Here is a 17,037-nt window from a genome sequence, read left to right on the forward strand (position 1 = left end):
TAAAATTACAAATATGCCCCTAATAGCCAAATGGGGCCCACATGCATATTTAATTCACCTAAACATGCATTCCTAATTACATTATCATCAAATTCACATATTAGCATAATTAAATCAATTATTGCCCTCCCGGCACACTAATCAAGGCCCTAAGCCTTATTAGCGAATTTGGGACGCTACAACTATCCCCTCCTTACAGAAATTTCATCCTCGAAATTACCTAGATAACTCGGGATATCGATCTCGCATATCTGTCTCAAGTTTCCAAGTCGCTTCTTCCACTTTGTTATTCCTCCACAGCACTTTCACTAAGGTGGTGGTCTTGCTCATCAAGACTTTATCCTTTCGGTCGAGAATCTGAATTGGCTTCTCCTCATATGATAAATCCTGATCCAGTTCCAAGTTCTTATAACTCAGCACATGCATAGAATCTGATACATACTTTCGGAGCATGGATACATGAAACACATTGTGAACCCTTGATAGAGCTGGCGGCATCGTCAATATGTATGCTACCTCTCCAACCCATTCCAAAATCTCAAAGGGGCCAACAAACCTAGGGCTCAGCTTCCCCATACTCCAAACTGCTTCACTACTCTTAAGGGAGAAACTCTAAGAAACACATGGTCACCGACTTGAAACTCTATGCTCATGCATATCAAGTCTGAGTAACTCTTCAGCTGACTCTGGGAGGCGAGCATTTGAGCTCTAATCTTCTCAATCTCCTCATTGGTCCTCTGAACAACCTCAGGACCTGGATACCTCCTCTCACCCGTCTCATCCCAAGGATGGTTAATCTGCACTTCCTCCCATATAACATCTCATACAGAGCCACTCTGATAGTCGTCTGATAGTTGTTATTGTACGAAAACTCAATCAAAGGGAGATACTCCATGATCCCCCAAAATTTAGCACGCAGGGTCACAACATATCCTCCAATATCTGAATCGTCCTCTCATACTATCCATCTGTCTGAGGATGATATGCGGTACTAAACTACAATTGTATGCCCATAGCCTTCTACAGGCTCTCCCAAAACTTGGAGGTGAAGGTGGGATCCCTGTCGGATACTATTGACCTCGAAGCCCCTTGTAATCGTACAATTTCCTTCACATACAATTCAGCATACTGCTCAACTGTAAAAGTTGTCCTAACAGACAAAAGTGGGCTGACTTAGTGTATCTATCCACAATCACCCACACCGAATCATGTTTTCCCATGGTCTTCGGTAATCCAACCACGAAATCCATGGTGATATCCTCCCATTTCCACTTCAGAATCCCTAGAGGCTGCAACAACCCTGCTGGCCTCTAATGTTCATCCTTTACCTACTGACAAGTCAAACACTTGGCCACATAATCCACCACATCCCTCTTCATTCCCAACCACCAATATGACGTTCTCAAATCTTGGTACATCTTCGTCGTACCTGGATGTAAAGAGTTGGGGGTGGTATGAGACTCATCCAAGATCTCTCGCTGGATACCGGAATCCATCGGAATGTAAATCCGGCCTTTGTACTTCAGTAATCCCAACTCCGAAATAGAAAAGTCTTTAGTCGCTCCTGCTAAGATGCCTATTTTGTGCTCTCTCAATTAGGGATCCTCCCCCTGAGCCTCCTTGATCCTTTCAAGGAGCGTGGACTGAAGAGTGATGTTGGCTAATTGACCAACCACCAACTCTATACTTGCTCTAATCATCTCTTCAGCTAACTTATCTCATACCTGCCTTGAACTAAACAAGTGTTCTGGGCCCTTCTGACTCAGCATGTCGGCCACCACATTGGCCTTCCCAGGATGGTATAGAATATCACAATCATAATCCTTTACCAATTCCATCCAACACCTCTGGCACATATTCAGATCCTTCTGAGTAAAGAAGTACTTCAAACTCTTTATGGTCAGTGTATATTTCGCACTTCTTGCCATTTAAATAATGTCTCTAAACCTTAAGTGCAAATACCACCGCTGCCAATTCCAGGTCATGTGTAGGATACCTCTGCTCGTACTCCTTCAACTATCTCTATGCGTAGGCTATCACCTTTCCAGCTTGCATCACCACACACCCTAAACCCTCTTTGGAAGCATCACAATAAACTACAAACTTCTCATTGTCTGACGGTAGACTCAATACTGGAGCAGTGATTAGTCGTCGCTTCAACTCCTTGAAATTGTTCTCACACCTGTCTGTCCATACATACTTAGTCTTCTTACGCGTCAGTTTGGTCAATGGTGTGGCTATTCTAGAGAATGCCTCGACCAACCGCCAATAGTACCCTACCAATCCCAAGAAGCTCCTAACCTCTGGTACACTACTTGACCTGGGCCAATCCCTCACTGCCTCAATCTTACTTGGGTCAACCAGAATCCCCTCCTTACTGACAATATGACCTAGAAATTTTACTTGCGGTAGCCAAAACTCACTCTTGCTAAACTTAGCACATAGCCTATGCTCCCTCAACCATTGTAATACCTGGCGTAGATGTTGCTCGTGCTCTCTCTCTGACTGAGAGTACACCAATATGTCATCAATGAATAAGATCACAAACTTGTCTAAATTTTCCTTGAAGACCGTATTCATCAAGTCCATAAAGGTTGTTGGGGCGTTGGTTAATCCAAAGAACATAAACAGGAATTCATAGTGTCCATACCTCATGCGGAAAGCGATCTTTGGTATGTCCTCCTCTTTAATCTTCAACTGATGGTAGCCTGATCAAAGGTCAATTTTAGAGAACACTATCTTCCCTTGTAGCTGGTCAAACAAACCGTTGATCCTAGGTAGTGGGTACTTGTTCTTAATGGTCAACTTTTTCAACTCTCTGCAATCAATGCACATCCTAAAGGATCCATCTTTATTCTTATCGAACAACACTAGAGCACCCCATGGCAAAAAACTCGGTCTGATGAATCCTAAATCTAGTAACTCCTATAGTTGAATCTTTAGCTCTTTCAACTCTGTCGGAGGCATTCTATAAGGTGTCATAGATAGTGGCTCCACCTCTGGCGCCAATTCTATGATGAACTCGATCTCTCAATGTGGCAACAACCTTGGCAAGTCCACGGGGAACAAATCAGGAAACTCACTTACCAGTCTGGTCTCATCCGGTCCAACCGAAACAACTCTAGAAGTATCCATAATGTTTGCTAGGAATCCTATGAAACCTTCCTGCATTAGGTCTCTAGCCTTCAGTGTTGAAATCATAGGTACTCGCAGTCCACTCACTGTCCCCACAAATACAAAGGGTACCTCCCCTTCCAGTTCAAAGGTCACCATCTTACGCTTAAAATCAATCGTCGCCCCGTACTTCGATAGCCAATCCATCCCTAGGATCATATCAAAGTCATCCATAGCTAACTCAATCAGATCCACGGACAACTCCCTACTATCTATCTCTACTGGCAATGCTCTAACCCATCTCCTAGAGACTACCAGTTCCTCGGTTGGCAACAAAGTCTGAAATCCCCTAGCATACAAATCACTAGGTCTACACAGATGATCTATCACTCTAGCAGATACAAATGAATGAGTAGCCCCTGAGTCAATCAATGCACTAAAAAAAGAACCAGCGCTAGAAATCTGACCTATCACGACCGAGGGGCTAGCCTTAGCCTCAATCTGGGTCAAGGTAAATACTCTGGCAGGTGCGAGACTATCACTCAGTTTCAACTCTTCCTTCCTAGCTTGTGGGAAATCCTTCCTCAAATGATTGATGCTCCCACAAGTAAACCAGGCCTTGATTCTGCACTCTCCAATGATGTCACTGTCTGCACCGAGGACACACTGGGAAACTCCTCCAGTTGTCTCCCCCGCCCTGACGTTCACTGAAAGCACCTCGTGCCTTCCTATCCGAGCCAGGAGGAATAAAATAGTCTGGGGCCTTTCTCTTCTGCTCACTGGGGACACTACCCTGGATGGATCCAATAAAAGGAGGCACCGTCCTCCGAGCATTTATCCTAGCAGTGCCCTCTCTCCATATCTAATCTTCAGCCCCCTTAGCCGTAAGGGCCTTTTTCCACTACCTGTGCGTAGGTGGTAGTTCCCAGATGCAAAGTTATCTTGACATCACAGGCGATTATAACGTTCAATCCCCGCACAAATTGATCTCTGTGTGCCATGTCAGTTGGCACCAAATCCAACGCAAACTTCGCTAACCAGTTAAACTTTAAGGCTGAGCACCAGAGGCCAGTGGGGTTGTTGCAACCTTTGGGGATTCCAGAATGGAAGTGGGAAGATATTACTATGGACTTCGTTGTTGGCTTACTGAGAATTGTGGGTCAGCATGACTCTGTGTGGGTGATTGTGGATAGGTATACCAAGTCCGCCCACTTTTTTGCATGTTAGGACAACTTATACTGTGGAGCAGTACGCTGAGTTGTATGTGAAGGAGATTGTTCAACTTCATGGGGCTCTGAGGTCGATTGTGTCGGGCAGTGACCCCACCTTCACTTCCAAGTTTTGGGAGAGTCTGCAGAAGGCTATGGGCACGCAGTTACGGTTTAGTACCGCTTATCATCCTCAGACGAATGGGCAGTCTGAGAGGACGATTAAGATATTGGAGGATATGCTGCGAGCCTGTGTGCTTGACTTTGGGGGATCGTGGAGTAAGTATCTCCATTTGATCGAGTTCTCGTACAACAATAGTTATCAGGCGACCATCGGAGTGGCTCCGTACGAGATGCTTTATGGAAGGAAGTGTAGATCACCTATCCATTGGGATGAGACAGGTGAGAGGAGGTATCTGGGTCCAAAGATGGTTTAGAGGACCAATGAGGCGATTGAGAAGATTAGAGCACGTATGCTCACCTCCCAGAGTCGACAAAAGAGTTATTCAGACCTGAAGTGTAGGAGCGTAGAATTTCAGGTTGGTGATCATGTGTTCCTTAGGGTTTCACCCATGAGGGGTGTGAAACAGTTTGGAGTTTGGGGCAAGTTGAGCCCTAGGTTTGTTGGCCCCTTTGAGATTCTGGAACAAGTTGGAGAGGTAGCTTACCGGCTAGCGATGCCTCCAGCTTTATTAGGGGTTCATGATGTTTTCCATGTATCCATGCTCCGGAAGTATATGTCAGATTCAACGCATGTTCTAAGTTTTGAGAATCTGGAGCTTGATCAGGATTTGTCCTATGAGGAGAAGCCGGTTCAGATTCTCGACCGAAAAGATAAAGTCTTGAGGAACAAGACCATTGCCTTGGTGAAAGTGCTATGGAGAAACAGCAAGGTTGAGGAGGCAACGTGGGAACTTGAGTCAGAGATGAGGGAGCGGTACCCCGAGTTGTTCAGGTAATTTCGAGGACGAAATTTCTGTAAGGAGGGGATAGTTGTAACGACCCGAATTTGCTAATCGGGCTTAGGGCCTTGATTAGAGTGCGTGGAGGGCAATAAGTGATTTAATATGCTAATATGTGGATTTATGTGAATATGTGATAATGATGCATGTTTACTTGAGTTAAATGTGCATGTGGGCCTCGTCTGGATATTAGGGGCATAAGTGTGATAAATGTTATATATATATATGTGATATGTCTGTGCAGCACGATCCGAGACAGTCCTGGGGAGCGGTTAGCCAGGAAGTCACAACGGGGTTGAGAATCCGACTCGGGGCGAGTCGAGGGGTAATGTGGGTACTAGGTGTTATGGGATTATCGGGACATGAAAATAAATATTTAGAGATATATTTAAGGATAGAATGTCTAGGCAGGAGTATTGGGGAAATTTACCATTTTTCCCTCGGGGACGTTTTGGTACCTCGAGCCTTGGGTGACCATATAGACATAAGTTGAATAAGACAAATCTTAGAACTATTAAGAACACTTAAGGAACCGACTCATTTTCTCTCTAAGCAAGTGGATGTTTTTCTCTTTGGAGACTTAAGGAGAACTTGGAAGAATTGGCTAGAAACTAGAAGGATTTTAGCTGAGAAATCTTGGGGAGCTTGGAGCTTGAGGATTGAAGATCAACTTCTGGGATTGAATCCAGGAAGGGGTAAGCTTTAATTATAAGAATATGCTTAGATTTGCTGCTGGTTTGTAAGAGTTTGCATGTTGGTTAAGTTTGATCTATTTTAAGTGTTTTGGTTGAGCCTTGGAGTAGGATTCAATGGGGTTTTGGTGCTGTTATTGAGCTGAAATGATGCTGCTGGTTATTTGGGATTGTTAGTTAAGTTTAGGATGAATTGGCTTGAGGAAAGGTTTAGAAAAATGGTGTGAAAATCTAGGTTCGGTGGGGAGGGGCGCGCCGCGGCCCGTGTGTGTTGCAGGGGTGTGCTAGCCTCTGTTTTGAGGCTAGCCGCAGCTCTTGAGGGTGGGGCCGCGGCCCTTAGTGCCAGTTTGAGTTTTTAAGGGTGTTTAGGCTTGGGAACTCAATGGGTAAGGCTCGGGATGGATTTTATCACCCGGATTGATAGAATTCAAGGTCCCGGAGGTTAGGGTTATGGCCCAGAGATATTTATTGGATTAGAATTTGATGGATGGATATTGTTAATATGTTGTGACTAGGGATTCGGAGAGGCTCAAGTTAGAAGACTGTGCTCGGGACATCGGTGCTCGGAGAGCTCGGGACTCAGGTAAGAAAACCCCTGTTCCCATAGAGCTTGTGTGCAGGGCTGAGCCTAGTGTGTTTGAATAGAATTGATATGCAGGGCTGAGCCCAATATGTTAGAACTGCGGGGCGTAGCCCTTTAACTGATTATGCTAGAATTCTGTATTTGCTTGCTATGCTATGTATGTTAACCTGTGAATGGTCGGCAAGGGCCGGAAACGGCGAGGGGCCGGGAACGGCGTTGGGCACGTTGAGTGCAAGGCTGAGAACGGCAAGGGGCCGGGAGCAGCGTTGAGCACGAGGAGTGCGAGTTGCCAGGGCGAGTCCCTAAAAGGATATCTGGGATATCCTCACGGCGTGGTCCGCGTATCCAGGGCTTGGTAAATGCCTGGGACGGCTAGGCCGTATGTGTTTAGCCCACTGGTGGCCTGTTTTTATGCTTGACTTATGTGTTGCATATGTTATCTGTTTGTGGGTTTTCTTGCTTGGCTTCGGCTCACAGATGTTATGTGGTGCAAGTAAGGGTAAAGAGAAGACCAACCAACCATGAGTACAGCAGGCATGAGGCGGCGTGTACATGTTTGGCCAGCATGGCTGCCACAGCCAGAGAGTTTTGGGAGATGCTTGTAGATGAACTTAGATTTTGTCGTTTAGCCGACTTAGTTCTATTTTTATGTTGTAAAAATTCTAAACTGTATTTTGGGATCCCAGGTGTCAAACTTTTATGATTTCCAATGATATGGAGTTAATTCTAAATTTTTCCTCTGTTTATGGCTTAATTACACTGTTTGACTTAAAACCTCGGTTAGTGAGTTGAAAGCACGTTTTTAAACCCACCAGTAACGGCTCTAAGGAAGTAGGGCGTTACAGTTGGTATCTTTGGGAACAACTTCCAACCGGTTTGGAGTGTCAAAACCAAGCGAAAAGAGGAGTTAGAATCTCGTCAGCGACGGAGAAGAAGAAGATTCCGGTGAGGCTCCGGCGAACCCGATTTTGATACTTCTGGAGGTATTTTTTCAAAAAATTTCTTATTTTAGATTCTACATGATTTTTTGGGATGTTTGGTGAAGTTTGAGGTTTTTTTTTGTTGAAATTTTCTTGAATTATTTGGTGTTTTTCAAAGAATAATTATGAAAAATACTTAGATTATTGTAAAATACTTGAAATAATTTTTGATGGATTATTATGTGTTAAGAAACAGTTCTCGGTAGTTGGTTTGAGTTTTTGATTGTTTGTGTATTTATTTGTAATTATTTAATTTAATGCCTAGAATAATTATGAAAATTACTTAGAACATGTTTTAGTCACTGTTTGGATTTTTGTGATGTTAATTATTGATTGTAAAGTAATTTGGAACTGGGTTTGAAGCTTAGATGTTAAAGTAATGAATTTTTAGAATTTAATTGTTGATAATTGTGTTTTGGTATAAATTGTTTCTCTCTGTTTGGGTATTGTTTAAATGACTTAGAAATAATTTTAAACTATTTAGAACAGATTTAGAAGCATGATTATGATTGTTTATAATTTATGGATAATTATTTAAAAATGTGATTTTATGTGTAAATAATTATAATAATTGATGCATATTTCTAAAATAAATAACTATGTTTTATAATATGTAAAAATTATTTTGAAGTGTGTTAGATACTATCTTTAGTAATTTTATAAAATATTTAATTATTTTGTAAATTATAAGTAATATTAAAGTGTTAATTATTAGAAATAAATAATTAAAAATATGAGTTTATATCGAATAAAAAGAGGCTAAAGTCCTATTTTTGTGTAATTTTTCTCTCTGGTGTGGTTGGGCTTATAGCTTTAAGTTTTGTATTGTGGTATATATTTCAGGAGATTTTTCATAAATATGACTTTTATGCTATTACTGTGCAAAAATTATGGGAAACACAATTGCTAACTAACTAAATATGATAAACTTGATTAAGAGTAAAACTATGGCATAAACTAACTTTTATACAAAAATATGAGAAACTACACCCATAAAAATGAAAATTCTTTATAGAAGCCATAGGATAATTTTTTTTTTTTAAAAAAGGCCATATTTTTACAAACTTTATTAAAAACCCCATATAAAATGTAATTTCCTCTATATTTCAATTATTATTTTTGTGGCAACTCTTTTATGTATTTTTGATGTACATATATATTGAGGAGAAATTTACATTCTTTGTTGTTTTTTATAATTTAATTACAAAAATCACCTACAAAATTATATTTACAACAATACATTGCCACGTCATCAAAAAATACAAAATTCTAAAAGTAATATACACGAATTTGAAACTTTCCCGAAATCGCATTTTTCCCATTTTTCTGGGTTTAAAAAAGTAACATTTTGGTTGCTTAAAATGTTATAAGTTACCAATTAGTTACTTTTTTTCATGAATTTTTTTATTTTTATAGTATATTATTTTATATACATTTTGGTTACCTCCAATACTTATTTTTTGAAACTTTTTTATCTTAAGACAGTGATTAGTCACTTTTGAAGTTATATTATGGTGTCTTATTACTTAAGATACTTTTACGTTGCAGATTAGTCATTTTTTAGAAACTAACGAGTTACAATAAAATATAACAAATTACTATATAGCTTATTATTAAAAGTTATTTTTAGTATATTATACAATAATTCTTTTTATATTCTATTTAAAAATTACCAAACAATATCCTAAAGAATCTATTTTTAAAAAGTTACTTGGAATAATTTAAATAAATTTAAGTTGTTTAGAATACAATATAGTATCTTTTAAATGTAAAATAAGAATACAAATTTTAGTATATTAAATTTTGATCAAGTTTAAATTTAGTTACTTTTTTGTCAACATAATATAAAAAAAAAAACTAAAATATTGCTTTTTATTCTGGTCATCTTCTCCAGCGACGGCCAAAATACATATGTTTCCCACACATATCAAAATGATCACCTTGAAAGTAGTAGGTCACGATAGTACCACTTTTGAGCCCATCTGACTAGCGGTTTGGCCTGAGAAGATTTTTGAAATTAAAGATAAGAGAGAATGTAAGAAATTAATAAAAAATATATATAGTAGAGAGAGGGGCCCCGTAGCATGAAAAAAAACAAAAAGAAAATTTCAAAAAATTTCAAAAAGGCGGTATAAAAATTGGTGAAAAAAATAACTAATTGGTAACTTATTAACATTTTAAGTAACCAAAAAGTTACTTTTAAACTTAGAAAAACTAGAAAACTGGAATTTCGAGAAAATTTCAAATTCATGTATATTACTTTTAGAATTTTGTATTTTTTGATGACGTGACAAAGTATTTTTGTAAATGAAACTTTGTACGTGATTTTTGTAATTATTTTATATTATAGGTATATAATATTGAGAAGTTTACATAAATATGGGAAAAATATATATAGTTTCTAAATTTATGGGGAAAAAAATAATTGTACAAAATATGGTAAGTTTTGGAAAAAAAGTTTAAAATATGATAAATAAATTACCATAAACTTAATTCTCTTATTTTCTCTTCTCTCCTCACGATCTCTCTCTCTTCTCATTTCTTTCTTTCTCCTCCCCAATTCAGTGTCCATCTCAGATTTCTTCCGGCGATGCTACCTCCGCCACTGCCTCCGACGACGACGACGACGAACTGGTTTTTCTTCTTCTTCTTCTTCTTTCTTTATTTCTTTCTTCTTTTTCTTCTTCTTCTTTCTTTCTTTCTTCTTCTTCTTCGGTCTTTCTTATTCTTCTTTTTCTTTCTTCAAATCTAGTTTTATTCTTTTTCACATCTGATTTTGAACTTCATATTTGATTTTTCTGGGTTTTTTTTCTTCTAAATTTGTTTAAGTAACCAGGTACTTGACTTCATATTTGATTTTTCTGGGTTTTTTTCTTTCTAAATCTGTTTAAGTAACCAGGTACTTGACTTCATATTTGATTTGATTTAAGAAATGTACTTAAGAAAAGTTGACTGCTATTATTTAGTGTAGACTAGGGTAGTATAAGAAGCTAGGTAGTTGAATATTTTAGGGTACTTTTAACATATGAAAGCTTAGGTTAGCTGATTAGTTTTTTTTGTTGAAAAGGGCAAAAGTTGTCAAAAGGTTCTTCCCTGTGATGTTTAGATCAATTGGATATAGGTTTAACAGCCAAACGTTCATCAAATAAGTTTCTAACATAAATATTTATGTGTTTATTAATTATTTAAAGAAATAGAACTAGAACGTTTGTTCAAAAAATGTATCGATAGGTTTACAAAATTTATTCAGAATACAAGTACAAGAAATAAAAAAACAAGCAAACAAAACTTTTGATTTTTCTGGGTTTTTTTTTTCCAAATCTGTTTAAGTAAACAGGTACCATGACGCCTGATTCATTTTATTCATATCAGATTTTTTTTAGACCTAGGTGTAACCAGTTACAATAGCGATTAATTTAGATTCTTTTGTTTAGATTTGATTTTGTTTTCACACCTGACTAAGCAACCAGGTACCATAACAATTGGTGATTTTTTTTTAGATTTGATTTTTTTTTTCAAACCTCGCTGTAACCAGTTACGATTATGATTAGTTTAGATTTTTTGTTTGAATCTTATTTTTTTCCAAGTTTGGCTAAGTAACCAGTTACCATCGCAATTGTCTCTGATTTTTTTCATTTTTTTTCAGACCTAGTTGTAACCAATTACCTTCACCGTCAATTTAGTTTATTTTTTTCATATAATTTTTTTTTCTTCCAAATCTCACTAAGTAACCGATATTGATATTTTGATAATGGTACATTACTTAAAAAAATAATAATTATTTTTATAGTTGTAACCAGTTACTATAACACCTCTCAAATAATAAAACTGATTTTTATAGTTGTAACCGGTTACCACACATCATTAAAAAAAATGGACAACTTGTTCTATCATAATCGCTATGAACAGAAGTAGGAATCCTTGATTAAATAGCTAAAACAACAGACATAACATACCATTTTCCACTGAAAAAATATTGAAATTGAATCTTTGAATGCCTAAGGTACCTGGAGAGAAAACCTCAGCACTGGCGTCCTAGTCATAGTGTGGTGGTTAAGGATATTCAAGATGTGAACAAGATGACAATAGCTCTGTACGTTACTCATACCATAAATTTTCAGCCGAAGATCCGATCTAGTATTAGAATTGAAGAGAATATTTGAAGAACTTGGCATAAAATACCGGCTACTGCCTAAAGAAATTCAAGCCACCTTTGTTGGTAACGCCACTGCTGCAGCACTGCATTCCACATGGCGATGATCTTAAATCCTTTCCTCTGCAAGTACTTCTTCTTCTTCTCAAACAAATGACTAGTCTTTACTTTCTTTTGATTCGTCAAGAGTTTCAAGTTATCTTTTTTTTTTGTGGTCCTGAGACATTCGCCTTGTGCAATGCCTTCAGTCTTGGGTTATATGCTGCTAGTCCTTATCTAGATTTTTGGTGGTAAAATATTTTATTAAATATAAATGATAAAAATTAACACAAATAAATTAAAATTATACCATTCTTAAAAAAAAAAAAAAGCAAAACAAAAATATCCTGATGAATTTACGTGATATGTTTTTGGGGTTATAATAAGCAAAATTGTTTATAAAGTAATTAATTAATTAAACATATAGTTAAGTATGTATTATCACTACACGTAATAACATGTCACCCAAATTTCCAATATATGATAGCCTTAATTATTATTCAAGCATTATATATATATATATATATCTTAGTGCTATAATAAGTACTTGATGGTTAATTATAACGTGACATTAAAATATAAATAATAAAAATTAACACAAATAAATTAAAATTATAAAATATAATCTTAAAATAATAAAAAATAAGTACTAAAAAAAAGTATAAAAGATAAAATATGATTTACAAATATATGGAAAAAAAACTCCTATAAAAATGTAAATAAAAAAAATATGCCATAAAAAATTTAAAAAAAAAACTGCCATATTTTTCAAAGTTCATAAAAAAATTCATATTTGGTGTAATTTCCTCATTGTAAAATGAGGAAATTACATTTTATATGAGATTTTTAATAGAGTGTGCAAAAATATGGCTTGATTTCAAAAAAGTTAATTTATGGCTTTTTTTAAGAATTTTCACTTTTATGGGTTTATTTTCCCATATTTTTTTATAAAAGTTGATTTATGCCATAATTTTACTCTTAATTAAATTTGGAAGGGCATGTTTGTAATTTGATTATTATTTTTTTAGGTTATTTATTTTTTTATATTACAAATTTTATATTAAATTTTTCTTTAGTTGTTTTGCAAAAAAATTTTTATAATATGAATTGTTTTTAAAATTATTATTTATTTATTATAAACATGTTTTTTTTAAGATTGTACGTTTTATTTTTCAAATCCTGGGTAGGGTAACCAGTTACTTGATTGATCTTAAAAAAAAATCCTAGAGCTAGGTTAAATAACATGCACTAGGAGGGGTAACCAGTTATCCTGAGATGAGTAACTTTCTGCCATAAGAGGGGTAACCAGTTACCTAAGAGGGGTGACAAGTTAATTATATTAAATATGAAAAGAAACATCAAATTTGAAGGAAAAAAAATGGAAGAACACTTCATTAAAAAATAAAGAAGAAATAACTATGATTTTAGTAACATAAGTAACTAGTTACCATAAAGAAACCATAAATATACACACACCAGAACATAAAAGTAACCAGTTACCCTCAGAAATATACACACAAAAAATGTGAAGGTAACCAGTTACCCATTCACGTTTTCATATTTCTATTAGTTTTTTTTCCAAATTTTGGTATTCCTGTAACTGTTTCAATAAAAAGAAAATGCTGAAAAAATTGATTTGAATTTTTTTTTATATATAGTGGAAAAAACTATAAAAAATTACAATAATAAAAGATAATAAATAAAAAAAATAGTAGAATAATTATGTAATGTTAAAATATATGTGTGAAAAAAAAAAAGAAATAGAATGAGAAAAGAATAAGTAAAAAAATAAGAAAAAAACAAAAGATATGATGAATGAAAAAAATAGATGAATAAATAAGAATGAAAAGAAGAAGAAGAAAAATAATGGAAAAATGAAAAGAAAAAAAATATGAATAAAAAAATTGGTAGAAAAAAAAGAAAAAAAAATGGAAGAAGAAAAAAAAAACTCATATGTGTGAAAAAAGAAAAAAAAATGGAAGGAGAAAATAATAAATACAAAAATGTTTAAAAAATAAAATGAAAAAAAACTGAAAAAATATGAAGAAAAAAAACAATACAAATGAAAGAAAAAAAATTGATAAATGAATAGAAATGAAAAAAAGAAGAAGAATGAAAAAATTGAAAGAAAAAAGGATGAAGAAAAGAATTGGTAGAAAAAAAATAAAAAGGAAAAAATGGAAGAAAAAACAAGTAAGGAAAAAAATAAAAAAATGATGGAAAAAAATATGAATAAAAAAATTGGTAGAAAAAAAATGGAAGAATAAAAAAAAGCTCATATGTGTGAAAAATGGAAAGAGAAAATAATAAATGCAAAAATGTTTAAAAAATAAAATGAAAAACAAAAACTGAAAAAATATGAAAAAAAATATAGTACAAATGAAAGAAAAAAAATAGATAAATGACTAAAAATGAAAAAAAGAAGAAGAAGAATGAAAAAAGTGAAAGAAAAAAATATTTAGAAAAAATTGGTAAAAAGAAAAAAGAAAAAGGAAAAAATAGAAGACAAAACAAGTAAGGAAAAAACAATAATAAAAAAATGATGGAAAAAAATACTTTCAAAATAAAAGAAAACATAACTATGATAAAAAAATGTGACATTTTCATATTTTAGTTAGCTACTAATTATGTTTCCCATACTTTAATTTTTTCTTTAATAAATTTTCCCTACAAATTAAGAAAAGTATAACTCTCATATTTTTTTGCACATAAAAACCATATTTTTTAAAAATTCCACTGTAAAATCCCTATTCTGAGTCCAAAACAAAGTATTTGGGCTTTGCTTGTTAGGTCGAAACAAACTGCCCAGCATCATCTAGCCCAACCCAAATTCACGAATAACAGCCCTAATGAGCCGAGGAAGCCGAGGGTTCTCTCTCCCTTTCACTTCCAGTACCCTCCAAAACCCTAAACCCTAATAAGCTATAGCTAGTTTCCATTTTCCAGAGAAAATCCACTCTCCCCTTTTCGCCGCCCTTTAAACCCTAGAAAATCGCCAACCACAGTCATTCTAGCTCAGCCATGGCCGCCGTCGAGGTTCGCTCCGATAAGAAGAAGAAGAAGCAACGCGCCGAAGATGAAGCACCAGACACTCCCAAACCAGTCGGTGACTTGGACTCACAGCCGGCTCAGAAAGACACCGATTTCATGATCAAGCCACAGAGCTACACTCCCACCATCGACACTTCTCAGTGGCCAATTCTTCTCAAGAACTACGATCGTCTCAATGTGCGAACCGGACACTACACTCCTCTCCCTTCCGGTTACTCCCCGCTCAAACGCCCCCTCGCCGAGTACATAAGGTACGGTATTATGAATCTCGATAAACCCTCGAACCCATCTTCGCACGAGGTCGTGGCTTGGATTAAGCGGATCCTCCGTGTCGAGAAAACGGGTCACAGTGGTACCTTGGATCCCAAGGTCACCGGAAACCTTATTGTCTGTATTGACCGAGCCACCAGGCTCGTCAAGTCTCAGCAGGGTGCCGGGAAAGAGTATGTTTGTATTGCGAGGTTGCATTCTGCGGTGCCCGATGTCGCCAAGGTGGCTAGGGCACTCGAAACCCTTTCTGGGGCTGTGTTTCAGAGGCCACCCCTGATATCTGCTGTTAAAAGGCAGCTTAGGATTAGAACTATTTATGAAAGTAAGCTACTTGAGTTTGACCCAGAAAAGCATTTGGTTGTTTTTTGGATTTCTTGTGAGGCTGGAACCTATGTTCGGACGCTTTGTGTCCATTTGGGTCTGATTCTTGGTGTTGGAGCCCATATGCAGGAGCTTAGGAGAGTGAGGTCTGGCATTCTGGGTGAGAAAGATAACATGGTTACTATGCATGATGTCATGGATGCCCAATGGGCTTACGATAATTATAGAGATGAGAGTTACTTGAGGAGGGTGATTATGCCACTTGAAGTAATTCTGACGAGTTATAAGAGATTGGTGGTGAAGGACTCTGCTGTGAATGCCATTTGTTATGGTGCTAAGTTGATGATTCCTGGGTTGCTGAGATTTGAGAATGACATTGAGGCTGGTGAGGAAGTTGTGCTTATGACAACCAAAGGAGAAGCAATTGCTTTGGGGATTGCAGAGATGACTACTGCAGTTATGGCTACTTGTGATCATGGTGTGGTGGCTAGGATTAAGAGGGTGGTGATGGATCGGGATACTTATCCAAGAAAGTGGGGTTTGGGTCCGAGAGCATCGATGAAGAAGAAGTTGATTGCTGACGGGAAATTGGATAAGCATGGGAAGCCTAATGATAATACACCTCCAGAATGGGCTAGGAATTTGGTTTTGCCTACTGGCGGGGATTCAATGGTGGCAGGCTTTGCAGCTGCAAGCGAACCCACCATTGTGGAGAAGCAGTCTTCAGTAGTGGAGGAAGTAACTGGTGAAGAGAAGGAGAAGAAAAAGAAGAATAAGAATAAGTGTAATGAAGATGAGGGAGGACTTAAGAGAAAATTAGATGCAGTGGAGGATGAAGTTGCCGAGGGCAAAGAGAGTAAGAAGAAGAGGAAGAAGGATAAGGAGAATGGGCATGACGATGATGGGGCAAAGTCTGCGAAGGTCAAGGTTCATAAAGATAAAGAGGAAGCTACCTCACCTGAAACTGAGAAGTCTGAGAAAAAGAAAAAGAAAAAGAAGAATAAAGAAGCTGAGGATGATGCTGCTCAATCTCCCAAAGTCACTGGCGATGACAAGGGTGACAGTGAGGCTGATAAGAGTGAGAAGAAGAAGAAGAAGAAAAAGAAAAACAAAGATGCTGAAGAAGATTAGATGAAAAGGATTTGATTTTTTTTTTCTGTTGTCTAAACTGTTTTTATCTTAATGTTTTTTCTTCTGTAGCAAATTTTGCCTTGGTAGCATTACTTTTTTTAGCACTCCCCTGAGCACAACTTTTTTACAGTTTGCCTCTTCATGGCATAATTAGTAGTTGAACTCTCAGGGAGAAACCCTTCTTACTATGGGAAAAAAGAGAGCTCGTGGTTATGGATTAGTTATCTTTTTTAATTGCAATGCATTTATAGTAGTTATAGTGCTTTCATTTTCATTTTACAATTGCAACAATTTGATGGAAGAGTAAATCTCGCACTCTTTTTTGTCTTTTCTTGGTGATGTGTATATTCATTGATTCTTTCTCAGGAATATCCCTATCTTCAGTTCCTGGAACATTTTAACTAGTTCAAAAGCAGATGCGGGTGGAAATGGTGCTTAAAAGTTTCTCTGAATCGCCTGTTACAAAATTAGTGACCCTATTGTATTTTTTTATCAGAAAAAAATGCTTTTTTTTCTTTTGCTGTGCTTTTGTT

At 36.4% G+C, this 17,037-nt stretch overlaps 1 protein-coding gene across 1 annotated transcript; it reads left to right on the plus strand.

Annotated features, from left to right (window-relative positions):
* The first annotated feature begins 14,609 nt into the window (after positions 1-14,609).
* Positions 14,610-16,778, plus strand: LOC133818995 (H/ACA ribonucleoprotein complex subunit 4-like). Its single transcript, XM_062252138.1, has one exon. The coding sequence runs from the start codon at positions 14,753-14,755 to the stop codon at positions 16,502-16,504; it is 1,752 nt and encodes a 583-aa protein (XP_062108122.1). The 5' UTR covers positions 14,610-14,752; the 3' UTR covers positions 16,505-16,778.
* The last annotated feature ends 259 nt before the right edge of the window (positions 16,779-17,037 follow it).

This window comes from Humulus lupulus, chromosome 2 (genome assembly GCF_963169125.1).
Source record: "Humulus lupulus chromosome 2, drHumLupu1.1, whole genome shotgun sequence".
Classification (NCBI taxonomy): domain Eukaryota; kingdom Viridiplantae; phylum Streptophyta; class Magnoliopsida; order Rosales; family Cannabaceae; genus Humulus; species Humulus lupulus.

What these genes read in the sequence shown, in the direction of transcription:
- LOC133818995 (XM_062252138.1), top strand. Translation starts at nt 14,753, where the DNA reads ATGGCCGCCGTCGAGGTTCGCTCCGATAAGAAGAAGAAGAAGCAACGC.